Source organism: Dendrobates tinctorius, unplaced genomic scaffold, assembly GCF_039654945.1.
Source record: "Dendrobates tinctorius isolate UK_male_01 unplaced genomic scaffold, ASM3965494v1 ptg000083l, whole genome shotgun sequence".
Lineage (NCBI taxonomy): Eukaryota > Metazoa > Chordata > Amphibia > Anura > Dendrobatidae > Dendrobates > Dendrobates tinctorius.
The window spans coordinates 17,517,332-17,545,227 of record NW_027361751.1 but is presented as its reverse complement, the minus strand read 5'-3'; the positions used below and the strand labels follow the sequence as shown (position 1 = coordinate 17,545,227).

At 42.8% G+C, this 27,896-nt stretch overlaps 1 protein-coding gene across 3 annotated transcripts in view; it reads right to left on the bottom strand.

Annotated features, from left to right (window-relative positions):
* The window catches only part of CMYA5 (cardiomyopathy associated 5), a 137,553-nt gene that overhangs the window by 59,864 nt on the left and 49,793 nt on the right, over positions 1-27,896 (bottom strand). For all 3 annotated transcript variants that reach the window (XM_073584170.1, XM_073584171.1, XM_073584172.1), the window contains one exon: positions 18,714-18,860. In XM_073584170.1, the coding sequence (XP_073440271.1) occupies positions 18,714-18,860 (147 nt within the window). The remainder of the gene's footprint in view (positions 1-18,713; positions 18,861-27,896) is intronic.

Here is a 27,896-nt window from a genome sequence, read left to right as displayed (position 1 = left end):
AAAGTTAGGGTTGGACTAGGGTTAGGATTATGGTTGGGATTACGGTTAGAATTGTGGGGGTCCCACTGTTTAGTTACAGGGGGTCTCCAAACGCAAAATGGCGCCACCATTGATTCCAGCCAATTTCGCGTTCAAAAAGTCAAACGGTGCTCCCTCCCTTCTGAGCCCTGCCATGCACCCAAACAGTGGCTTTCCCCCACATACTGTGTATTGGTGTACTCAGGAGAAATTGCAGAACAAATTTTGTGGGCCATTTTCTCCTGATACCCTTGTGAAATTACAAAAATTGGTTCCAAACTAAACTTTGTTTACTTTGTAAGTAAAGTAAAATGTTCATTTTTTCCTTCCACATTGCTTTAGTTCTCGAGAAGCACCTGAAGGGTTAATAAACTTCTTGAATGTGGTTTTGCGCACCTGTAAGGGAAGGACAGGACTGTAGTCGTGACCTGCTTTACTGCAACATCTATGTCCAGTCCTCCCCCTACTGAAAACTGTACTCTTCTCTTTAGCGTACCTGCATCTCCAAATTCAGCTTCCCCCGGGCACTTCCCAGGCAACGACGGTCCCTCTTCCAGGTGACCCCCAGCAATGGTGACACAGTCCAAGATAACTAACATTCTCTTTACTGAATACATCACATTTTACATCCACAGTTGGCACATCATGGAATCCTCTTGTTTCCTCATCTTTCCCTACTTGGCTGTCGCTTCTGTGCAGTACACGCCCGGACCATCCTAGACTGCTCCCCAGTTCCTTCATGGCCTAACCTCGCCATGATGACAACTCCTTCTGTGGGAAATGTTATTTATTAACTATTTTGTGTGACATATCTCTCTAATGTAAGGGTATAAAAATACAAATTGCTAAATTTTCAAAATTTTTGTCAAATTTCTGTTTTTTTCATAAATAAACGCAAGTCAAATAGAAGAAATTTTACCAGTAACATGAAGTACAATATCACGAAACAATCACTGACCTCAGGGAGACCAGTCAAAGAAAACACTGCGGCAGCCGGCAAAGGCGCTCAATCAGTGAAATCCTAGGTGCATTGCTCCCTGGGAAATACGAATATGCAAATAAAGTCCATGGAGCCTCATTTAAGAGTCTCATACATGGGACTAGCCAGATCTTCCTCCAGGGAAGGACCCAGCCAAGGAGTGGCTCCTTTCGGAAACCACCATTACCACCATATTAAGTGGCCCTTTGAGTCAATATCCAGCTCTTTACGAGTTTACAGATATGACAAGGGAAATACCAAGGCCAGGTATCCATCCACACACAGCTGTGTCGGGGTGTTGCCCCTCATCAGTATGGAGTAGGATTCTGGCTAGGTGGGAGCAATGCCTAGTAGACCAACATCACGAAACAATCACTGACCTCAGGGAGACCAGTCAAAGAAAATACTGCGGCAGCCGGCAAAGGCACTCAATCAGTGAAATCCTAGGTGCATTGCTCCCTGGGAAATAAAAATATGCAAATAAAGTTCATGGAGCCTCATTTAAGAGTCTCAAACACGGGACTAGCCAGATCTTCCTCCAAGGAAGGACCCAGCCATGGACTTTATTTGCATATTTGTATTTCCCAGGGAGCAATGCACCTAGGATTTCACTGATTGAGCGCCTTTGCCGGCTGCTGCAGTGTTTTCTTTGACTGGTCTCCCTGAGGTCAGTGATTGTTTCGTGATGTTGGTCTACTAGGCATTGCTCCCACCTAGCCAGAATCCTACTCCACACTGATGAGGGGCAACACCCCGAAACAGCTGTCTGTGGATGGATACCTGGCCTTGGTATTTCCCTTGTCATATCTGTAAACTCGTAAAGAGCTGGATATTGACTCAAAGGGCCACTTAATATGGTGGTAATGGTGGTTTCCGAAAGGAGCCACTCCTTGGCTGGGTCCTTCCCTGGAGGAAGATTTGGCTAGTCCCGTGTTTGAGACTCTTAAATGAGGCTCCACGGACTTTATTTGCATCTGAAGTACAATATGTCATGAAAAAACAGTCTCTCAGAATCAGTGGGATACACTGAAGCGTTCCTGAGCTATAACCTTATAAAGTGACAGTGGTCAGAATTGTAAAATTTGGCTTGGTCATTAAGTACCAAATTGGCTCTGTCACTAAGGGCTTAAGTCTATTGGCATAATAATTTGTAATGTTGGTGTACATTAGTAGGAAAGACAGATGGAAGGAAATATGACTGCAGAAACAGACTACACAGGGTTGGTTTGTAGTCTGTAACCATAGAGACACATACGTCTCCCTAGGGGCTGTATACACAAAGCCACAGGACATTGTAAGTGAACAATCTTTGCAAAGTTAATTCATTTAAATGCACCAAAGAAATAAATGAAAAAAATGAATGTGAAGGTGAGCATACCTTCTAAGATTTCAGAAAACATTGTGAGAACATACAAATTCTATGCAAAATTTAACTTGGTAAGGCTACTTTCACACTAGCGTCGGTACGGGCCCGTCGCTATGCGTCAGGCCGACGTACCGACGCACGTTGTGAAAGCTTTGCACAACAGGGGCGGCAGATGCAGTTTTTCAATGCATCCGCTGCCCCATTGTAATGTCCGGGGAGGAGGGGGCGGAGTTTCGGCCACGCATGCGCTGTCGAAAATGGTGGACACGATGCACCAAAAAACGTTACATGTAATTTTTTTGTGCATCGCGGCCGCCAAAACACGACGCATCCGTTGCACGACGGATGCGACGTGTGGCCATACATTGCAATGCGTCTCTAATGCAAGTCTATGGAGAAAAAACGTATCCTGCAGGCAACTTTGCAGGACGCGGTTTTTCTCCAAAACGACGCATTGCAACGTATGTCACACGACGCTAGTGTGAAAGTAGCCTAAGCTAACAGGATTAAATACAAATTGGATATTTCATAAATATTATATCTAGAAATGTTAAATAATTATTATTAAAATACCATGTTACAAAAATCATCAAATCATCAAGGCGCCACAAAAAAATAAGAAAAGAAGACGAATACCAAGTCTGCGTCTTGTTCTCTACATGTCAATGTAGATCACTTGGGGAATGTACATCATTTGCCAAATGGATGTGCTAAGCTCTGACACCACAACTACAGTATCTGATAAACAACAGTATCAGATGTGTTGAGTGAATAAACAACAAGGGACATTTGCCTCCTGTGTGTGGCTATAACACCGAATAAAGTTATAGAGAAGGACATTTTACGGAATCCTGTACAGAGCCTTTGTAGGGGAAGTTATGCAGACATTTCTTTTATCATGGAATAGATGTTGGCAATGAATTAAAGGGGGTTTCCACCCATGAGTTGTCCTTATGATACAATTGTGTTAAAGTCAGAATAACACAGAGTGGGATTATGTCACAGGGCAACAAAACAAACAACTCTCTCAGGATGTAAAGTTATGTCTAGACAGGCAAAGGGGTCCCATACAACGATACAGTTGTGTGAAAAAGTGTTTGCCCTCTTCCTGATTTTCTATTCTTACATATTTGTCACACTTAAATGTTTCAGATCACCTAACAAATTTTAATATTAGATAAATATAACACAAGTAAACACAAAATGCAGTTTTTAAATGAAGGACTTTTATTAAGTGAAAAATAAATACAAACCTACAGGGCCCTGTGAGAAAAAGTGATTGGAACCCTCCACTACACCATTCAAACATAAATTAACTGTGGTTTATCACATATTTCGGAAGCTAAGTTCATAGCCACACTCAAGCCTAATTACTGCCACACCTGTTCTCAATCAAGAAATCACTTAAATAGGATCTGCCTGACAAAGTGAAGAACACCAAAAGTTAGACATCATGTCAGGATCAATAGAAATTCTGGAACAAATGAGAAACAAAATAATTGAGATCTATCAGTCTGGAAAAGGTTATAAAGCCATTTCTAAAGCTTTGCTATTCTAGCGAATCACAGCGATAGCCATTATCCACAAATGGCGAAAACATGGAACAGTGGTGAACCTTCCCAGGAGTGACCAGACAAATTACCCTAAGAGCACAGCGATGACTCATCCAAGAGGTCACAAAAGACCCCACAACAACATCCAAACAACTGCAGGCCTCACTTGCCTCAGTTATGGTCAGTGTTCATGACTCCACCATAAGAAAGAGACTGGGTAAATATGACCTGCAAGGCAGCGTTCCAAGACGAAAACCACTGCTGAGCAATAAAAACATAAAGGCTCTTCTCAGTTTTGCCATAAAACATCTTGATTATCCCTATGACTTTTGGGAGAATACTCTGTGGACTGACGAGACAAAAGTTGAATTTTTTGGAAGGTGTATGTCCCATTACACCTGGCGTAAAAGTAATACAGAATTTCAGAAAGGAAACACAGCAAGAGTAAGATATGGTGGTGTTAGTGTCATGGTCTGGGTTGTTTTGCTGCATCATGATCTGGAAGACTTGCTGTGGTAAATGGAACCATGAATTCTGCTGTCTACCCAAAAATCCTGAAGGAGAATGTCTGGCCATCTGATCGTGACCTCAAGCTGAAACGCACTTGGGTTATGCAGCAGGAAAATTATCCCAACCACGCCAGCAAGCCCACCTCTGAATGGCTTAAGAAAAACAAAATTAAGACTTTGGAGTGGCCTAGTCGAAATCCTGACCTGCATCCGATAGAGATGCCGTGACATGACCTGAAAAAGGCGGTTCATTCTCAAAAACCCTCCAATGTGGCTGAGTTACAACAACTCTGCAAAGATGAGTGGGCCTAAATTCCTCAAGAGCGTTGCAAAAGACTCATTGCCAGTTATCGCAAATGCTTGATTGTAGTTGTTGCTACATCAGGGTGTTCCAACCACTTATTAGGTTTAGGGACCGACCACTTTTTTACACAGGGACTTGCAGATTTGGATTTCTTTATCCCTTAATAATAAAGACCTTCATTTAAAAACTGCATTTTATGATTACTTGAGTTTTCTTAGTCTAATATTTAAATTTGTTTGGTGATCTGAAATATTTAAGTGTGACAAACATGCAAAAGAATAGGAAATCAGGAAGGGCACAAACACTTTTTTACACAACTGTATATTGATTTGACCTTGCTAAACTTTAATCGAATCACCATATGGAGGAATCAAGAAGTCATATCGCCATAAAATTGCAAATTTTATTTGATGAAATTAGTACAGTACAGTAAACCTTTTAAAATGAAAAAATGAGGACAAACAAAGCAAAGAAACAATGGCTTTTAGAGGAATGAAGCAACCAGAAAAAATGCACTAATAAAGAATTTACAGACCATATGCATCAGCTTCACAAAGTGGGCAAAGTTCATAGATGAATATATCAAATAGCCTAAAAGGCTTGCATATAAAAAACAGGCAATAGATAACTCGGTCAATAGACCGTTTTTGTACTGCTCACAATAAAGCATATATTATATTAAATATAGATAAAAAATATCTTTTAGGCTAATTGATATATTCATCTATGAACTTTGCCCACTTTGTGAGGCTGATGCATATGGTCTGTAATTTTTTTATTAGTGCATTTTTTCTGGTTGCTTCATTCCTCTAAAAGCCGTTGTTTCTTTGCTTTGTTTGCCCTCATTTTTTCATTTTAAAAGGTTTACTGTACTGTACTAATTTCATCAAATAAAATTTGTAATTGTATGGCGATATGACTTCTTGATTCCTCCATATGATGATTTCATTTTTGGAAGTAGCCACTAACTAGGCGCTGTGTGATTTGTTCATAAACTTTAATCTAGTTATCCAGGACTACTTTATTTGTTTTGCTATGGAACCAAAAACTAACAGGCAGGTATTTATTAACAAAGGCAACTACCAGCCTGTACTACTAGGAGCTGGTTTAGAGCAGTCAGCAACGGCTCCTTCCAGCAATTCAGCTACTCCACGTCAGCAGAGCATACCTTCTTATTCCAGGCTGCCCTGTTGACTGGCTATAACTGCTTGACAGTCAGCTGACAGCAGGCAGTTATGGGGAGCCAGCCGTCAATCAGCATGACATTGGAAGTCACGCCTCATCAATAAATCAGAGCAAAGTAGAAGTCGACGGTCTCTTGATGTGATGGCAGCGGTAACTGCTGCAACAGGCAGGTGATTAGTTAAAAATGTAGTCCTAAATAACTACTTTAAAGCCTCCATTCACATTAAACTAATGTTGATGGAACCAACCTGTATTGGCGGGTTTGGCTAACGGTCTAATGTGTAAGGGGCCCTAATTCCTCGACAGATGGTGTTGGGGGAGATAAGGATCTGGCATGTCCAATTTCAAACTGCCTGTCATGATCCATGCTGGATCATGACAGATAAAAGCACTAGTAACCTTTTTTTTTTCCTTAAGCTGTGTGCTTAAAGTTAGTTTTTGCCCCTGGTGGCCGTTAGGGTCATTGCACTCTGATTTAGTTTAGTGCACGTGATTATGAAGCAGGTGTGATTGCTGGCTCTTACCTATAAAAGAGTGTCAGGTGGTTGCACTCACGGTTGGTGATATTGCCCATTTCCAACCAAGACTGGTGAAGGAAGGAAAAACAGAGAGCAGCTCAGGGGAGCTCTGGTGTAAAGTCTGGTGAAGGAAGGAATTACAGAGAGGTGTTCCTTGCAGCTCTGACAAAGCTTGGAGAAGTAGCGGCTATTCTGGAGGAAAGCTGCATTCTGGTGGTGGACTCTGTTGCTGGGAGCAATAGCAACAGAGCAAAGCTAAGTGGTGTTATCCCTGTTTGAATTTGTATTTTTCCCTGGTGTGTATTAGTACAGCGGTGGGGCCAGTGCCTGCACCACCCAGCTCCCTAGCAAGGGATAGGTGTAGGGTGTGCTAGGGTGACAGGTTCCGGCTCGGCGAGGAGCCTGTATAGGGAACGTTAGGAGTGTGAGGGACACTGACTCAGGGGAGTGCAGGAGGTTTCCACGTCCCCGTTCCCTATCGCAGGGCCCACCATTGTAACTGTTTCCCCTTCCCCCGTGTCTTGTTGTTTTAGTTACCGGCCTGCAGGTCGTGTCACACAGGACAGTTACACGTGCCGTGTCTTGTTGTTTTATTTACCGACCTGCGGGTTGTGCCACACAGGACGGGTCCACGTGACATTATCACCAACCAAACTTTATTTCTGCTGAGCCATGGACCCAAGGCAGACCTTTGCCCAAATGCTGCAAATCTTTACTGATGAGATTAGGGGTCTGCGCAGTCAGTTTGTGCAGCAGCTGCAGCTGTTGGTGGGCTTTGGGGGTCTGTTCAGGCACAGGCTCAGCCAGAACACAAGATATCCCTCCTTGACAGGTTTTCTGGAGGGAGAGATCAATTCTTGGTATTTCAGCAAGCCTGCAAACTATATTTCAGGCTGCGTCCTCGTTCATCAGGGAGTGAAGAGCAACGGGTGGGAATCATTATGTCCCTTCTTAAGGGGGATCCCCAATCCTGGGCTTTCTCCCTACCGGACGATTCACCATTATTAGAGTCCGTGGACAAGTTTTTTGCGGCTTTGGCGCTAGTGTATGGGGATCCTGATGGTGTCGCCCTGGCGGAATCCCAACTCCGTAGGTGTAAACAGGGAGCCCAGGTTGCTGAGGAGTACTGCTCAGAGTTTAGGAGGTGGGCCACTGACACTCAGTGGAATGACCCTGCACTTAGGAGTCAATTTGTGCAGGGTCTGTCTCCAAAGTTGCAGGATACTCTGGTGCAGTACGCCGCCCCCAGGTCGCTGAAGGCCACCATGTCCCTTGCCATCCGGGTGGATAGACGCCTTAGGGAGAGACATACACAAAATGTGCCCCCTGTTGTCCTCGCTAGGGAGGACCCACCAGTATGGACGGAGGAACCCAGACAGCCCGGTGTTGTTGGTACAAAAAAGGGGGTGTCTGCGGCTCGTCGTGGTGGGGGGGTATGCTTTTCCTGTAGGAAGCCGGGCCATTTCATGAGAGCAAGTCTCCAGACGAACCTATGCAAGTAGGAGGAGCTAGTTTGTGTACAGAGCTGCCTATGGTTCGGGGAGTGGTGCCGGCATGTTTTTACTGTGGGCAGACTGGTCATGTCCGGAAGGCTTGCCCAACCCATGCCAAATTATCTGTGCCATCTGAGAAGCTGCATTCCCCTGGTTGTTTGGAGGGAGATGACCAGGGAGTGTATATTTCCTCCATTTTGCCCTCCCAAGGTACTATGTCAGCAGAGGTGTTGGCTGGCGGCGTACCGGAGGTGATAGATTGGCGAGGGAAGTAGTCAGCTGGGGGCAGTCGTGGGAGGGCTGCTGCCTAGGGACTACTGTCTCTGCTGTCTCTCTTCAACCGACCCCTTTCTCTCCAGTGAGAGCAGCAGATGTGCTGCAGAGAGTAGGGGCAAGTCTCAACCCTCGCCATTAGCCAACCCTGGGAGGTGTAGACCTCGTGGTGGAAGGGGTTGGAGGGGGAGTGTACCCCGTGGTGAATTGTGGGGGTGTGAGTGTGGTGACACAGGGGGACGCTTCTGTTGTCAATCCCAGAAAGAGTTCACCAAATTGTAACAAACGTATATGTGGCAATAAACGTTCAGGTCCGGACCTGTGTGTGAACGAGCATGTATGGGTGGCCACCAAAAAACATCCAGTGGAAGTGTCCTATACTGCCCTGGGGTAAAGTAGTTGTAAATAAATCTCATTAACTGTCTGATGAGGTTTGCTGCATTGTTGCTTTTGGAGGCACGTTTGCAGATATGAACAGAATACCAGTAAAACATGGCAGACACTATGATGAAAACCAAGTAGACCCTATTACTACAGTCAATAGGGTCCATCAGGTGACACAGGAGTACGTCTTAAGACAGATCTGACACTGTCATAAAGTAGGGTTTGTCCTCTGAAAAAAATATGTTTAGAATTATTTATTAATTCTTGCTATTATACTTCAATTAGTATCACTTTTGGTCCTTGGTCATGGTAGCAATCAAAAATCGATTATCACGGCCAAATTGGGTTGTTTTGCTAGATCAAAGCATGCTGTGTTATGTGGTGGAATGGTCCAACTACTATCCAGAGGCCAAAAAATCAATCTTAATAATACGTGTATAACTGACACATATGTACTATTTGTTAAAGTGTATTAGGTTTCTGTCACGGGTTTACCAAAACAGAGAGGAGCCAGAAGACCGCAGCATCTGATTTCTCCTACTCATGCACTGATTAGAAGCAGTTCACCTTCATATTAAAAGGTGTCAAATTGTTTTAGCAGTGCAATCTGCTCAGTTGAGAGCTCCTGGTACTTTAAGGCTCTTAGCTGTGCACTGTTAGCCACTCCCATCTCCTATATAAACTAGACCCTGGCTTGCACTTATTTTCAGAGACAGCTTATGCTACATGGCTGGAAGTTGCTGTTGTTGGTGGTTGTTGGAGAAGGTGTTTGGCGGATTTATCTGTGACTGTTGCTAGGTTTTGAGTGTGTGATAATTCCCCTTCTTTGCCTACTTCGGTTTAACCCTATCCTCCACTCTTCTATGTTTTCCTCTGTTTAAGTGTATATATGTATGATTGGTATTTTCCTTTATCTCTGTACATATTACCTTGTTAGTCTGTTTGGTGTATTATGGTACACTACTACTCCCCTCTTCCCTAGGTGGAGGAAGGGTATAGACTGAGGGCGGATTCAGGAGCTAAGGCAAGGTACGTGGTGCTGGCATCTTTACCATCAGAAGTAATACGGGGAACAGGGTGAGCTAGGGCGCCCCTAATGTTAGGGAAAGGGAACGAGCCACTGCTCCTTTGACGCCCGACAACAGAGTCGTCTCCCTCTTGTAATGAGGTATGCGATGATGAAAGGGAACAGTTGAGTAACTGCCCTCGCCCCAAAGCCAAATATGTGTGTTTGCGTGGGTGTGTGTAGCTGTTAAAAATGTTTATCAATACTCTATCAGGGTAGTTGCCCCATTAAGAAATGGCACTTTGAAGCGACATGAAACTGTAAGTGCATTGGGGTGTGATTATAAACCCATTGCCTTCGTCCCTCCGCTTCATTCTCCACCTGTTGATTGACACATAATTAGCTCTGCTGCGTTATGTGTGACGCCACACAACAGCACTAATTGTCAATCAGCTAGTGGAGGGCGGCCCATGCATTCAATTTGGAGGGGGAGTTACTAATAGGATCTATTTAAGCCTTATCTAAATAAAACCTGAAAACCTTTATATGAACCCACCGCACTGGTGAATGCTCAGTACTACCTGGGATATCTGTTAGTATGAGTATTACAAATTATGTTTTTTTTTACCATTATTAGCAGCTTTCTTTCTTGAAACATGAGAAGTTTCTTTCCTATTCCCTGGAAATCTGCATTAGTGTCCAGGGTATATATGAAAATCTTCACTTGCTGACGATCATTGGCCAGATAGGTTGCATCCACAATATTTCTACTAAACACTTGGTTTTCATTTACAGAGTGACACAGGAAACTGGCATCGGTTACATCTTTCATGTCTCACTGCACTGTCTTAAAGGTGATTATCAAGTATAACTGGAGAAATGCAGGACTATGCCACAAATGTGGGGCGATAAGATGCTGGACTAAAAGGACAGATGAAGGGCATTCGAGAAGACGTGTAAGAAAGCCAATCTGATAACGAGTGGATTAGGAAACCACAGATGCAAAACCATCAGGATATCCACACTGAGGTATAAGAACAATGAGGGCATTTGGCACATGGCATAGTGGTGGCATTCATTTTCTTTGTCACTATATGAAAGTAATATTACATTTCAGGGGACTAGTGTGGGGCACCTATCTTACAGAAGATATAATGGAGTAGTACAGGACGTGGCAGCAGTATTATATTCACAGGGCACAGGTTTTGTTTAATCCCTTCCCGATCTAACAATTTTTCATTTTCGTTTCTTTCTCCCCTTCTCCAAGAGCCAACATTTTTTTTTTTTTTTAAATTTCCGTTCACATGACACTAGAGTTGAGCGAAACAGGTCGCCGACCGAAACCCGACCACAGCGTGAAGTCGGCCATGTGGTCGGCAAAACTAGCACCAAAGTCGGATTTCACAGAATGCTTGCACGTGACTTTTTTTCAGCCACTTAGGCTAGTTTCACATTTGCGCTTTATAGCGCAGCGACGGCCTGCGCACGGCCGCCGCTAAGCCCCGCCCCCTGCCGGCTCCCTGCCCGCCCCTTCCAGTCATCGCCGCCTTCTAGCGCACATGGGTGCTTGCGATCTGCGCACCCTATCTTTAGCATAGGGTGCGCAGATTGTGCGCTGGCCATGCGCAAGTAGGATTTTGCCGTGCGCTGCGCACTTTTGAAGGTGCGCCCGTGTGCGCCGAACGCAGCATGTTGAATTTCGGCGTGCACGGCGCACCTTCAAAAGTGCTCAGCGCATGGCAAAATCCTGCTAGCGCACGGCCAATGCACGATCTGAGCACCCTATGCTAAAGAGAGGGTGCGCAGATCGCAAGCGCCCATGTGCGCTAGAAGGCGGCGATGACCGGAAGGGGCGGGCAGGGAGTCGGCAGGGGGCGGGGCCGTCGCTGCGCTATAAAGCGCAAATGTGAAACTAGCCTGAGCAAGGACGTACACTGTGGGCAACGAGATTACATGTGCAGCGTCCGGGGAGAGAGAGAGAGATTTTGCGCACTTCAAAAAAGTGGTCCGGCATGTAGGTGTGTTTACTGTCCTCCACTCCCTGCCGACTTTGCTTCCCCATTGACTTGCATTGGGTTTCGTGTTTCAGTCGGCCTCCGACTTTTCCCTATAGTCAGCCGATTTCGTTCGACTCGACTTCTGAGAAAGTCGGGTTTCATGAAACCCGACTCGTCCCTAAAAAAAGGCAAAGTCGCTCATCTCTACATGACATCACCCATCTCTACATGACGTCACCATTCATTTTACCATTCAATGATTTGGAATATGGGGAAAAAAATCCATTGGGGGTAAAATGGTCCAAAAAAAAAAAACGGAATTCTACAATTGTTTTTTGCGTTTTGCTTTTACAGCATTCATTATGCAGTAACAATGACCTGACAATAAGATTCTCTGGGCCAGTATGATTACGGCAACAGCAAACTTGTGTAAGATTTTTTTTCAGTGGTGAAAAAAATGTAAAATTGTTAAAAAATAACATTTTGCTGGTGTTGACATTTTTTGAGATCCATAATATTTAAATTTTTTGGTTGATAGAGCTACGTGAGCACTTGCTGTTTTGTACCCTAAGCAGGCGTTTTAATTTATACGATTTTGAGGTTGATTCGACAATTTGCATTGCTTCTTCATGCATTTTTTGCAGTGTTTCGGCAACCCCCCCCCAAAAAAAAAAATAAAAATAAAAATTGCAGTTCTGGTGCTTCGATGTTCTACCGTTACATTTACCTATCGGGTTAATTAATTTTTTCATTTTGATAGAAAGGACTTCTGCGGATGTGGAGATACAAAATATGTTTATTTATTTTGTTATCTACCTACTTCTTCATTTTAACTGGGGAATGGGGGATGTTTAGAATTTTTATATGATTTTATATGTTTGAAAGCTTTATTTGAAAGTCATTTACTTAGGGGACATCAACGTGTGATCATCTGATCGCTTGCACTTTATACTATAATATTACAGTATAGCAGTATATAGTGAAAATCACAGTCTCCTATGAAAGCCAAGGCAATCATTGGCACCCTGCAATTGTATCGTCGGGGGTCTATTGGTGCTTAGAACAGCATGCCACTCAAGCCACTAGCTGTAAATGCCAGCATTTAAAGAGTTAATAGCAGCGGATGGAGTTCAGCTCCACTCACTGCTGTTAGCCATCCTCTGCTGGGAACGACATATGAAGTATCAATACATTATATCTCGGGAAGGGGTTAAAGTGAGTAGTACCGTCCAGTTCTGACGTACAATCTATGATTGTAGATTGTAAGCCAAAGTACACTGTCTGCCATATATTCTCACTCAGCACCTCACTAGGAATAGCACGATGGTCATATAATCACCCACATCTTGATTGCTATTTGAGTCCCTCAGCCTTGAATTACTCACAGTGTGTTCGCCTTAAAGAAGTTGTCCACTGCTTGGAGAACTCCTTGTTATACTCCACGCTTGGCCACGATAAAATAATAAAGCTTATACTCAGCTCCCGTGTCAGCACCGTTCCTTCGGTGTCGGCGCTCGCTCTCCCCGGGGCTCCCGTGCGGTTGTTTTAACACATGACCCCAGCGCCCAATCAACCCCGGCATCACTGTCTCCTCCTTCGGACAAATTCAACATGAAAAGAAAGTCAGAGATCAGCTGCAGCCCAGACTTCCTCTTCATGTTCAATTTGTCCAAAGGCAGGACAGTGACACTAGCCCTGATTTTACACTGGAGTCATGTGTCATACCACCACATGGATGCTCCGGAGAGCGCGAGCACCAACACCGCAGGAATGGCGCCGGCACGGGAAGTGAGTATAGGCTCTTTTTATTTTATCGGAGCCAAGTGTGGGGTACGAGAAGGAGTTCTCCTAGTAGTGGACAACCCCTGTTTATATGTTCTACTCAGCCTTCTAAGACACAGTAATATATAGCGGAACCCTTCAGGTAAGTTACAAAGATTTGATCGGACATATCACCACAAGGACACTGGTAGGTCCCAGATAAATATTTTTGGGTAATTTAAATTAGTAGCGAAGAACATCAACCAATGCACCATTACCTAAGAAAGATTTACATAAACTGTTCCCTGCAAAAACCAGAGAAACAAAAAAAAAACATATGAAGACGCAAAGCCGAGTGCTATAAATTCCTGTTAGTATAGTTTTGTCATCTTGTCGTGGATCAGTTTTTTATTAGTCTATAACTTATAGTAAGGGCTCCTTCACACGTCAGTGATTTTCCTCACACGCAAAAATTGGAGTGTCACCAATGTTTTTGATCACAGTTTCATCAGTGTTTGGTCAGTGTCAGTTTTTACCATCAGTGTTTGGTCAGTGCCAGTTTTTACCATCAGTGTTTGGTCAGTGCCAGTTTTTACCATCAGTGTTTGGTCAGTGTCAGTTTTTACCATCAGTGTTTGGTCAGTGTCAGTTTTTACCATCAGTGTTTGGTCAGTGCCAGTTTTTACCATCAGTGTTTGGTCAGTGCCAGTTTTTACCATCAGTGTTTGGTCAGTGCCAGTTTTTACCATCAGTGTTTGGTCAGTGCCAGTTTTTACCATCAGTGTTTGGTCAGTGCCAGTTTTTACCATCAGTGTTTGGTCAGTGCCAGTTTTTACCATCAGTGTTTGGTCAGTGTCAGTTTTTACCATCAGTGTTTGGTCAGAGTTTCACCATTTTTTCTCGGATGGAAAAAAACAACAATTTGGAGATTTCTCAAGATTCTCCTATGAAAAACGGACAACACACAGATGGCATTCTAGTGCTGTCTGATTTTTTTTTTTTACACAGATCTATAAACTTGCATTCTATGGTTTGATTCGAACCTCTGCTCAATATCGGACATGTCTCTATGCTTTTGTGTGGAAGACTCAGTTTGAGGAGGAATCAGACGTGGCCTACCCCATAGACTAGCATAAGTACGACTGCTATCTGTGAAAAACACAAAATAGTACTCGTACAATATGAATTGACGGGTGAAAGAATCCCTGGACATGACAGTGATCACACTCTTTTTGAGAGTACTACAGGGTCCTTTCATTCGCACAGTCTGAGATTACAGTGTACAATCTTCCCACATATACACAAAGCAGGATATGCCAAAAATGTCATAAACTAGATTTACATATATCTTCACAATGGGGAGGGTGCAATAACTGTTGCATTCACGCTGAGAATGAATGGAGTGTACATGTGCATGTGTACAACTCTATGGTCACTTCTATGGAAATCACCGAAGCAGGCTTACTCTGCTAACCTCCATAGAAGTTAATGGAGTGAGCCGTACACACACATAGCCACATTTCAATTCATTCTCCACCTGGATGTGGCAACCAGCAAATTCCTTAGGGCTCGCTCACACTTGCGATGAAATCGGTCAAATGCAATCCGATAAAAAAAGCATTCTGCCCAATGTTAATCTATGGGGCAGCTCACTTCTGTGATTATTTTCTCCTGCCGATTCGGCATGCGAAAACAATAGCAGCATGCTGTGATTGCATCCGAGAATCGTATCACACGCACCCATACAAGTTTATGGGTATGTGTGAAACATCGCACTGCACTTGGATGTCACCCGAGTGCAATGCGATTCCCGCTGATGCCGGCAATGGAGGAAATGGAGAAATGAATTTCTCCATCTCCTCTGCACGTGTGCTCCAATTGTCGCACTCAAGTGGATCGGAGCTCAGAGCACTGACACTCGGCTCATGCTCGCCAAAGGCCTAAATTCCCACGATTACTTTTTGGTGAGTTTTTAAACATGCATATTTTTGAGAAAATGGAAGTAATCAATTTTACTAAATGGTGCATAAATAACTCATGAAAAGCTCATTGTGGGAATGTAGCCTTACTAAGCAGGACAGACATTTCTCTGTGCTATAAGGGTATGTTCCCACATTCAGGATTTGCTGTGGTTTTGACGCTGCATATTTAGAAAACACACAGATGAAAGCAGAAATAAACCTGCAGCATTTACGCTACGTGTGAACATGATAACACGTCTCCTTATAAATTGTAAGGAGAAAGAGAGGTTAATTGCAAAAACAAGTAACTTTTAAAACTTCCAATTTTTAATGAAAAAAAATTTTCAAAAAATTTATTATTACAGTAAAAATTCAAGCAGAAGGAACTATATGATAACAGTGTATCAATAATGGTGCGCTGTATTCAAGAAAATTAATGCCACATGTTAAAGACAAATTCACATTAGGTTTTCATATAAGTGTGAAAATCCAAAGGGGGTTACAAGATATTAGTTTTTCCCACTGACAGCTGCTGCAAAATCTCAAATAGCTAAACGAATTAAAAAAAAACCCAACTCAAATAGCTAAGTTGTAAAGTGCATGAGGTGCGCTGTATCTACCTCATGAAGCACAAGACACTTTGTAAGTACATGAATTTTACTTTTTGATCTACTCCTTTACCTCTATTTCAACTTCATGCAATGCTGCATTGATATGTATATACTCGTGTATAAGCCGAGTTTTCAGCACATTCTTTTGTGCTGAAAACGCCACCCTCAGCTCATTGTCCCAAAAAGATGGCGGGGGAATGGGGAGCTGCGAGTCACAGAGGCAGGAGCTGGTGACTGCGACTTAACCCTTTGCCCGCTGGCAGTGAATATTCATTTCTACAGTTACAGCTGCAGCCACCGGCTTCCAGCACACATCCTACTTACCTTCCCTGCGCGCCCTCGCTGTATCTCGTTCTGGCGCCTGCAGCTCTTCCGGCCAAGCAATCACGTGGCCCCGCCCATTAAGGTAATGAATATTCACTCCACGCCTATTGGAGTGGAGAGGTGTGAATATTCATTACCTTAATGACCGGGGCCACGTTATCGCTCGGGCGGAAGAACTGCTGGCGCTGGAACGAGATGCAGCGAGGGCGCGCAGGGAAGGTAAGTAGGATTTTTTTTTTATGGGAACCATGCATACAAGGATAGGGTTGGGGAGCCATGCATACAACGATAGGGGATAAGGAGCCATGCATATAAGGATGGGGATAAGAAGCCATGCATACAAGTACATGGACTGGGAGCCAAGCATACAAGGACAGGAATGATGGGACAATGTATACAAGGACAGGCATGCGAAGCCATGCATACCAGGATAGGGATAAGGGGACAATGCATACCCAGCTTATACTCGAGTCAGTAAGTTTTCCCAGTTTTTCATGGCAAAATTAGGTGCCTCTGCTTATACTCGGGTCAACTTATGCTCGAGTATATACGGTATGTGATCCCCAGTACTTAAAACCGACAGGTCATTTGCTCCAACTTCTATATATACTTTCCTCTTATATCAAGCAAATCTCTAGCCATACAATAATGGACTTGCACTTTACAACTTAGCTATTTGAGATTTTGCAGCAGCTGTCAGTGGAAAAAACTAATATCTTGTAACCCCCTTTGGAGTTTGGCAATTATATGAAAACCTAATGTGAATTTGTCTTTAACATGTGGCATTAATTTACTTGAATACAGTGCACCATTATTGATACACTGTTATCATATAGTTCCTTCTGCTTGAATTTGTATTGTAATAATAATTAAAAATTGGAAGTTTTAAAAGATACTTGTTTTTGCAACGAATCTCTTTTTCTCCTTACAATTTACAAGGAGATGTGTTATGATGTCAAGTTGATGGGGGTATTTTGCCTTTAAAATTACTCTATGGATTGTGCTGTAAGATACATGTGAACATGGCATAAAGCAATGTCTCTGTTACTTATTTAATGTCCCCGAAACGGAGAGCATAGACTAGTTATATGTAACACAACTGAAGTTCTCTGAGCGCTGGAAGAGTTTGTAACTCTTTCCTTTATCTTTTCTTTGTCTCTGATTTATGGCCACAAAGTTCAGCTTTCCTTAGATGCTTTCTGAGGTCATGAATCAGCTGAAAGGAGCTCAGAAAAAGACGGATAAGAGAGATGTAAATGTGGCGCCCCCAGGAGTATGGCCGCCACAGTGGCTTTGCCTTCCTCCAGGGAGGGTAATGCCAGGCTTGGAGGCAATGACGGGTCTCTCTCGCAGTAAATCTATGCATGCAACACAGTTCCACTCCACGCCAGCAGGGGGAGCTCTGAACCGGAATTCAGGGGAGGAGTGCTCTCTGAGGGCCAAGAGGAAGGAGTGGGTAGCTAGTCTGCGGAGGGTGACGTGTGCAGACGTGTGGAAGGAGCGCTGAGCTAGAGCTGAGAGGAAGAGCTCATCTCCCGTAAGAGCGCATGAACTGGAGCCTGGTCTCCACGGCTGTATGGACACTGATGGTCCTACAGCAGACACCAGAGGAGTAGAAGGCTGTAAATGCAATACTCCCATCTAAGACTTGAGGGCACAACAGCAACACGGATAGTGAGCCGGGACTTAGGAGTGAGGAGTCCCTGGAACAGGCTACAGTTGTCTGCCATACAAGTAGAGTTCTTGGGAACATCTGACAGGAGGAACTTCAGTGTAACTCAGTACTGGAGATCCCTCAAGTAAGCGCTAGGAAGGAGACTGCACAGCCCATCTGCTGAGAGAGAATTCCTGAGTTGCTTCCAGGCTAGCCTGCTCCAATACCATCTGTAATCCGGACCCTGGACTGCATATATCAAGTAAAGGTACAGAAATTGCACCCCGCTGTGTCTTGTTTGCTTCCTACCTTTCCAGCACCGCTACATCCCTGTGCCAACCACATCTACACTGCCCTGGGACTACAGCTTCACCTGTGGGGAGCTTTTACATCTTTGCTGCACCATACCATCAGTCCCAGCGGATCTGCATGCAGCGTCGGCTTAACACCTCCCTTGCCGAACACCACAGGTGGCGTCACAAACTATTCCATTCACTACCTTCTACCATTCAATTTCCCCCATTAATTGGGCGCCCAGGGCCATGGACCGGGTCACTGCTGCTGTGACACATCCCGCTGACACCGGCCCGGTACCGAGTACCCCACAGCCCTGGGAGGGCGACCCATAAACTCTTCTGTGAAATTAGTTTACCGACAGATTATAATCCTTCAGTATATAATAACTGATCATGCAGTCAGCAACAGATTGTGACACACATAAGCTCCCCGCACCCTTCCAAGGTGTCCATATGCTTAAATTGGTATTGCATCCCTGTGAGCAATGTCTCTGAGCTAATAGGATAAGTGTTACACATACCAGTCCTGAATATTGACTTGTCGCTGGGCAAGCTGCAGCCGGTGTAATTTACAGCCATAACCCAGACGCTGTAACATTTATCTGCTTCAAGGTCCTCCAAGATGCAGAAACTTTCCTTCACTGTGACCCTGTATTCCTCCAGCAGACCTAGAGCATAAGATGATTAAACAGACAGCTATAAATCTTACTGCTATTAATATAGAATTACAGCACAAGTCAATGGATTGTGTTTCACAGGATTCAGGCAAACACTTATAAACATACATACACTACATAATGTGTGGCTGTGGTTTTCCTTTTGGATGTTTCTTTGTGCGGAGGCTGCTATTAAGGGAGTTGTACGATCACTACATAATGATGACCCATCAATTGGATAGGTCACACCAAAGGATGTCACCTCAAAGTAGATATATGGTGCCCCCACTCAACGTTGAGTATCTTAGTACACACCTACACTAGACATTATCAAGCACAAATAGTAGGTACACTTAAAAATCCCAGGAATAGCATGTCAATACTCACTATAAGGTGAAGTCATTAAGAAGGCTATGCGTTTAATCAAGTAGAAAGTCTCAGGACAATCGCACAAATAATATATCAATATATCATGGAGGAAAGAATAGACATATATACCTAAAATAATAAAATTTGAGAGTTCTCAGTGGTTGATACCTTTTAATGGCTAACTGAAAAGATAACACATTGTAAGCTTTCGAGACTACTCAGGTCTCTCCATCAGGCATAGAATGACACAAAATCTGATGTCACATACTCATGTACAAGAGAACACAGGAATAATACAATAGATAAGACAAGTGACATGAAGCAGAATTATAGATGTGGGATGGGAGGAAAACAGTTGTGGCCATAAATATTGGAACAGTTCATATATAAGGAGTGTGAAAGTTTTATTGTCCTGTGATTAACGTCTGGTCCATGATTGTGATGCCCCAAATGGTCTGAGGATCACATTCCTTAGTTGATAAATGTCTTTCTGTATCCACTAAGGAATGTGTTCCTGAGATTACACTGTGTTCCAAATTATTATGCAAATGATATTTTTCTATGATTTTCCTAAATAGTCAGTACAAATGACAGTCATTCTAATAAAAGTCATCACCCGTTAGAGTATACATCAAATTTTATTGAAGAAACCTCCCAATGATAACAGTATAATCTCCAAAATGAATAAAAACTCAAATTGCACTGTTCAAAATTATTAGGCACAGTAGAATTTCTAAACATTTGATATGTTTTAAAGAACTGAAAATGTTCATTTGTGGATTTTGCAGCATTAGGAGGTCACATTCACTGAACTAAAAAGCTATTTAACTCCAAAACATCCTAACAGGCCAAGTTACATGCTATCATTGGAACCCTTCTTTGATATCACCTTCACAATTCTTGCATCCATTGAACTTGGGAGTTTTTGGAGAGTTTGTGATTGGATTTCTTTGCATGAAGTAGGAATAGCCTCCCAGAGTTGCTGTTTTGATGTGAACTGCCTCCCACCCTCATAGATCTTTTGCTTGATGATACTCCAAAGGTTCTCTACAGGGTTGAGGTCAGGGGAAGATGGTGGCCACACCATGAGTTTATCTCCTTTTATGCCTATAGCAGTCAATGACTCAGAGGTATTCTTTGCAGCATGAGATGGTGCATTGTCATGCATGAAGAGGATTTTGCTCCTGAAGGCATGTTTCTGCTTTTTATACCATGGAAGACAGCTGTCAGTCAGAAACTCTATATACAGTACTTTGCAGAGGTTATTTTCACACCTTCAGGAACCTTAAAGAGCCCTACCAGCTGTTTCCCCATGATTCCAGCCCAAAACATGACTCCTCCTCCTCCTTGCTGAAGTCGCAGCCTTGTTGGGACATAGTGGCCATCCACCAACAATCCATCTGGACCATCCAGGATTGCTCGACACTCATCAGTAAACAAGACTGTATGAAAAATAGTCTTCATGTATGTCTGGACCCACTGCTACAATTTCTGCTTGTGAACACTTTTTAGGGGTGGCCGAATAGTAGGTTTATGCACCACAGCAAGCCTTTGAAGGATCCTACACCATGAGGTTCGAGGGACTCCAGAGGCACCAGCAGCTTTAAATATCTGTTTGCTGGTTTGTAATGGCTTTTTAGCAGCTGCTCTCTTAATCCGATGAACTTGCCTGGCAGAAACCTTCCTCATTCTGCCTTTATCAGCACAAACATGTCTGTGCTCAGAATCAATCTCTTAACAGTACGATGGTCACGTTTACATTTTTGGGAAATATCTAATGTTTTCATCTCTTGACCAAGGCATTGCACTATTTGATGCTTTTCAGCAGCAGAGAGGTCCTTTTTCTTTCCTAAATTCCTTGAAACCTGTGCCCTGCTTAATAATGTGGAACATCATTCTTAAGTAGTTTTCCTTTAATTGGGCTCATCTGGTAAACTAATTATCACAGGCATTTGAGATTGATTTCAGTGATCCAAAGAGCCCTGATACACAATACCATCTATGAGTTTATTTGAAAAACAAAAAATTACATCTTTATGACACTTAAATCCAATTTGCATAATAATTTGGAACGCAGTGTATTTGGGGACATCACAATCATGGACCAGACTTCAATCACAGGCCAATAAAACTTTCACACTCCTTATCTATGAACTGTTCTAATATTTATGACAACAACTATTGCCTCCCCTTCCCACATTTATAGTTCTGTTTCACGTCACTTGTCTTATATAATGCATTATTCTTGTGTCCTCTTGTGCATAAATATGTGACTTCAGATTTTGTATTAGTCAAGCCTGATGAAGAGACCTGAGTAGTCTTGAAAGCTTGCAGACCGCGTCCGAGGGTCCGTCACAGAATGAAGGCACATTGCTAAGGCATGCCGATTACGACATGTGTTAGTGATGCGCTCGGTTATAGCAGTGTATGGGTGCGTTAACGCATCTGTTACATAGCGTTAATGCCGCTATGTAACAGATGCGTTAAACAGAGCCCCCTAACGCAATGTGGACCTAGCCTAATTTGAAACATGGTGGTGGCATCAATTCTATCTAATTTCGTGTCAATAAGGGTTATTCTACCATCTGTTAGACAAGGAGATTGGGATAAGAGAATAATCCAAAGAGAAACCAGATGGATTTTTTAGATGTAGTCCCTTAGCCCGAGAGGGCTTACCAAACAACTCAGTTTCACTAGTTTCATCAGACCCTTTGATATCCTTATTACCTTCAGCATAGGACCATCCTGTTTCTGTATAGATCCTTCTGACCACTTTTTGGTACATATATCACCCATTTGACATGATTAAATTTTCATGATTTATAAAACAAACACTCTCGGTTATGTGAAGGATCTCTTTTGAGAAAAAACAAGGACATTGTGCTCCTTGGAATTATTCTGATGTGTATATTATAATGAGGCTTTATAAGGACACTGTTCTTGGGATGCCCTTTTCTATATCCCTTGTTGCATACATTCTAAGCACAACAGTGATGCACACATATTTTTGATGCCATGTATGCCTATGGGAGATTTTGGGTTATTTTCATCAAGATCTAATATATGGGGGTGTTTGAGGATTGAAGTGCATGCACTTCTGTAACGCTGGTGGGTGTGGACCCACTGCACCACGGGCCGGGCTTACCCTGAGGGGGCGTGACTAAGTGATTACCGGTTATTCATCGGAGCTTCTGATGGTGGGGATAGACTGGGCCACCGGTAAACATCAAATACTGTCCAGGGCAGTCCCCGGGACTGCAGTAGCTGACGGGGGGAGCAAAGACTCGAGCACAGGGTACAGGTGGGCAACACATAAGCAAGGTCAGACGGTTCGAGGTCGGCACAGGCAGCAAAGGTACAGAATACGTAGCTGAGGTCAGGAGCGGAGAGATCAGAATAAACGAGAAGGCAAGCCAGGTAGATGACGAGTGAAACAAAACAGGAGTAAGCCCATACAGGAACTAGAGACTGAGCTACAAAGAACCTAATTTCATGCAGGGAATGGAGGGTAGAGTTGCTTGATATATCACCAGCTGTCAGGCTGGGGAAGCAAATCTCTGCAGGACAGAATGGATATTAATTCCTGCAGCGTTCGTCCATGCCACCCTGTGACTCAACAGCTGAGCTGGAAGATAACACAAGGTAGCTCAGATAGATGATCAGATACTGGGTTGAGCAGCGCAAAACACGCGGTGAGTGGGGCAGAGCTTAGAAGGCGTGCGAGTGTGTGATCTTGTACCTCATTTTGCTGGGCTTTTTGGTTGTGGAATGCATTATTTAACTCTCTTCCAGCAGAAGTGAACCTCACATATCGAGCGCACTATTTATTCCAGGTGCTCGATAGACACAATTTCCAGAAATTGACCGCACTGTCTCTGATCATTGATATGGCAGCCATCCCCTGATAGCCACCACGCATCATTCTCCTTTACTGCAGCCATAAGGAGTCAGGCGCTGTATTGCCAGCGTGCTTCCTCCTCACTGTGGTCTTATATTAAGAGGGGTCCCCTGATGAACCCAAAAGAATAGGGGAAACAGGTCAGGACATGGGATTATGTATAAGTTTTGAAGATTCTTTATATTGAGTTAAGCATGGCACTTTATAACTAATATTCCTGAGATTCTCTATTTAGGTGGTTTGTGCATTAATGGTACATATATATTTCTATTCTTTTCTCCATGATGCATTGATATGTTATTTGTGGGATTGTCCTGGGATTTGCTACTTGGTTAAACGCATAGCCTTCTTAATGACTTCATCATATAGTGGGTATTGGATATGCTATTCCTGCGATTTCTAAGTGCACTTACTATTTGTGCTTGATAATGTCTAGTGTAGGTGTGTACTAGGGTGTCAAGGGGTACTCATCGTTGTGCGGAGGCGCCATATCGCTACTTTACGGTGCCAACCTCCGAGCTTAGATAGGTAAAGTTTTTAGGGCTCATTAGAGATTGACAGTCCTTTTCTAGTCCTGGCTACACCTACTATAGGACACACCTTTTAAATTTCTTTGAGAGTGGTTCTAACATTGAGATGTCTTTTAATATAAATGAATAAATGTTGGAATATGTTTGGTGCAACAACTCCATACCTGTCTATGAGTGTTTAGTTGCTAGATTTGTATGCTGTTCATAAAGTTTTTCCTGCGTCTGTGACTAGGAGAACAGCCTGCTGTAGATGCTGCACAGATAGAGACACACAAATGATTTATTCCTGATCTATTAAGTTTATCATATATTGTTCATGTTTGTTCCTGAATAAAGAAGCTCTGTTGTCACACGCTTGGAGACTATCCTGACTAATCTGCTGCCAACAGGTTATGGGCCCAGAGTGACACAGAACACCAGAGTAACACAGCAACAGAAGCCCATAGCAAAAGCAGCACAGAGCAACAGAGATGATGTCCACTAGCAGCAATCCTGTCAAGTTCTCAGTGCCAAGCCTCACTAACCAGAACTATGAATCCTGGAAATTCAAAGTGAAGATGCTGCTCATAAGAGAAGGTACGTGGAAATATACTCCGGAACAAGTGCCTCATCCATTACCAGATGATTGGCTAGAGAAGTATCAGAAAGCACAAAGCATGATGTCCCTCAGTGTAGATGATAATCAGACTGTTCATATATGCATATATGTGCAACTGCAAAGGAGATGTGGGATGAGTTACAGAAAAGTGAATGAAAGATCAAATCTCAGCAATAAGTTTTATCTCATGAGAAAACTGTATCAGTCTAAGCTAAGTGATGGATAGAATATGCAGGACGATATAAGAAACACCCTAGAGATTGTGGAGCGTCTCAGGGGTATTGGAGAAGAAATTAAAGATTTTCATGTTGCTGCACTTCTATTAAGTGGTGTTCCAGAGAGTTATGACACACAAACGACTGCACTAGATGCACGGCTAGATGATGAGCTGACACTATAGTATATTAGAGGTAAAATTGTGAATGAATTCAAGAGAAAAACGCAGCATGTAAGCAGCAGTAATAAATCCAGAGCAGAAACAGCATTAAAGACACAGGATTTCCCTAAATATAAGGGCAATCTAAGAGAAACTCATGAATATTTTGTCTGTAAAAAGCCCGGCCACCTTAAAGCAGACTGCAGAATTTGGAAAGCAAGAATGAGTCAGCTTAAAAAAAAAAAAAACAGAACCGTCATCAAAGGGTTAAATCAGCTGTAAAAGAAAGATTTTGCATGTGTTGAAGCTGCATTTAATGCCAGTACAGGCCCATCTGCAAAGCATATATGGTGTATAGATTCTGGTGCAAGCAGTCATATGACAAATAGTAAGTATTTATTTACTGACCTTAATGAAAGCAAGTCAGAAAAGGTCATCTTAGCTAATGGTCACTATATCACTTCAGAAGGAGTAGGAGATGGCTACCTCCACTGTTCTGTTTCCTCAGCACAAAGCAGAAAGATCCCAATAAAGGATGTTCTCTATGCTCCCAGCCTTAAAAACAATCTTCTGTCAGTAAAGAAGCTTTTGCAAAAGGGCAATGTAGTTACTTTTAACAGCTGCATCATCTCAAAGAAGGGTCACACTCTTGCAGAAGGAAAAATCCAAGATGAACTTTATCAGCTAAAACGCAAAGAAAGAGTGTACAGCACTAGACAAGGTCTACACAAGAACTGTATCCATGTATGGCACAGATGTCTTGGGCACAGAGACCCAGAAGCAGTAAGGAAGCTAGCTCAACTTGCAAATGGTATTGAAATCAACCAATGTAGTCGAATGATGAACTGCACTAGCTGTCTTAAAGGGAAAATGTCAGAAAATCCTTTCCTAAAATAAGCACCACTGGATCTGCACAGCCTCTGGATCTGATACATACAGATGTATGAGGTCCAATGAGTGAAACTTCTAGCAAGAAGAGATATTTTCTCACACTTATTGATGACTACTCCAGATATACAGTCGCCTACCTGCTTCACAGTAAGGATGAAGTTCCACAGAAACTTGAAGAATATCTTGCTGTATTGTTTAGCATATTTAGAAGAATGCCAAAAGCCCTGCGTGCAGATAATGGAACCGAATATAAAAGTGGTAAGGTGCAAACCATTTTGAAAAAGGATGGAATCACGTTCCAGATTTCCATTCCATACATCCCAGAACAAAATGGCATTGCAGAGAGAAAGAACCGTACTCTCTGTGAAAGTGGAAGAAGTATGTTATTTGATGCAAATCTACCTATAACATATTTGGGAGAAGCCATCATCACAGCTTGCTATCTTCAAAACAGAGTGACGGGTAAAGCCACAAAAAAACTCCATATGAGCTATGGAACTGCGAGAAGCCTAACCTGAAGCACCTCAGGATATTTGGAAGCAAAACATTTGTGTATGTTCCCAAAGAAAAATTTTCCAAGTGGGAATCGCACGCAAAGCAAGGAGCCCTGGTGGGCTATAGCGAAACTCAAAAGGGATACAAAATCCTTCACCCAGAGACCAACACAGTAACAATCAGCAGAGATGTAGTGATTGATGAAAACTATGTATCGCTCAAATTCTATGAAGTTACACCAGTTATTCAACCTAAGATGCAAGAACAAGAATATCAATAACCAAACCCAGACGCCGAAAATGAAAACACTGAAGTGTGGATAAGCTCTAAAGCCACCAAGGAAGACACAGAAGAACCAAGTCAACCTCCTGTCAGGAGATCAGAAAGGCCAAACAAAGGTATCGCAGATAGATGCCTTTCTTATATGGTCAGAACACTTCCTGAACCAGAACCACAGTCATGGCAAGAGATGCAAAAACTGCCTGTTCACAAGAAACAGAAGTGGATAAATGCCGCTAATGAAGAGATGGAGTCCCTTCACCAACTCCAGACATGGGAGCTTACTGAGCTACCACAAGGAAAAAGAGCTATCGGATGTAAGTGGGTCATCAAAAAACAATATGACTCAGAAGGTAAAGTTCACCGATTTATGGCAAGGTTGGTCACAAAAGGGTACTCGAGTGCAAAACTATGGTGAAGATTATGATGCTACATTTTCTCCAGTTGTGAAGCAAACCACATTCAAAACTTTAATGTCCGTAGATGCAGTTCAACATATGACAGTGAGACATTTTGACATCAAAACAGCCTTCCTACATGGTGACATTGAAGAAGAGTTGTACGTGAGCCAACCCGAGGGATATATTAAAAAGGGTGAAGAGCACCTTGTTTGTAAAATGCAAAAATCTCTCTATGGACTTCGGTCGGCAAGAGCTTGGAACTTGAAAATGAACAAAGTTTTGATGGATGCAGGATTTAAAAGATCTCAAACTGATCCATGTTTGTATATGAAAAATGTAGCGAAGGAATGGATGTACTGTATGTTCTCCTTTATGTAGACAATGTAATCATGTCTCATCAAGATGAAAAGGAAATTGCAAAGCTAAGTGAAATTCTCAACCAGCACTTTGAGATTAAGGACGTTGGAAATGTGACATATTATTTGGGAATCCAAATCCATAGAGGAAGAGGGGAGTTTTCGTCTTAACCAAAGTTCTAAAATTTCCACAATACTAAATGAGTTTGGAATATCAGAAGCCAAAGGTGCGTCCACACCAATGGATTCGTCCTGCTTAAAGTTGGAAGGAAAAGAAGATCTGCTACCCAGCAATGAGAGTTACAGACAAGCAGTGGGGGCGCTTCTGTACATAGCAATCACAACTCGTCCGGATATCACAGCCACAGTCGGAATTTTCTGCCGATGTGTAATCAAGCCACGCCACAGAGACTGGAATGCAATTAGGAGAATTCTTCAATATCTTAAAGAAACTCAAAGTTTAAATCTTAAAATATCTTCATCAGGAGAACTCACTCTCAGATGTTATGTGGACGCAGATTGAGCTGGAGATTCAAGTGATCGTAAATCAACAAGTGGTTACTTGTTTATATTAGAAGAAAATTCAATTTCTTGGTACAGCAGAAAACAAGTGTCAGTCGCATTATCTTCCACAGAAGCAGAGTATATGTCTGCTGCTTATGCAAGTCAAGAAGTAATTTGGTTGAAACAAGTTTTGGAAGATTTCGGCAAGCCATTAGCTCAACCAACAGTTATCTATGAGGACAACCAAGGATGCATTAAACTTGCCAGCAGTGAGAAGATTAATGCACAGACTAAGCACATTATTATTTATTATTATAGCGCCATTTATTCCATGGCGCTTTACATGTGAGG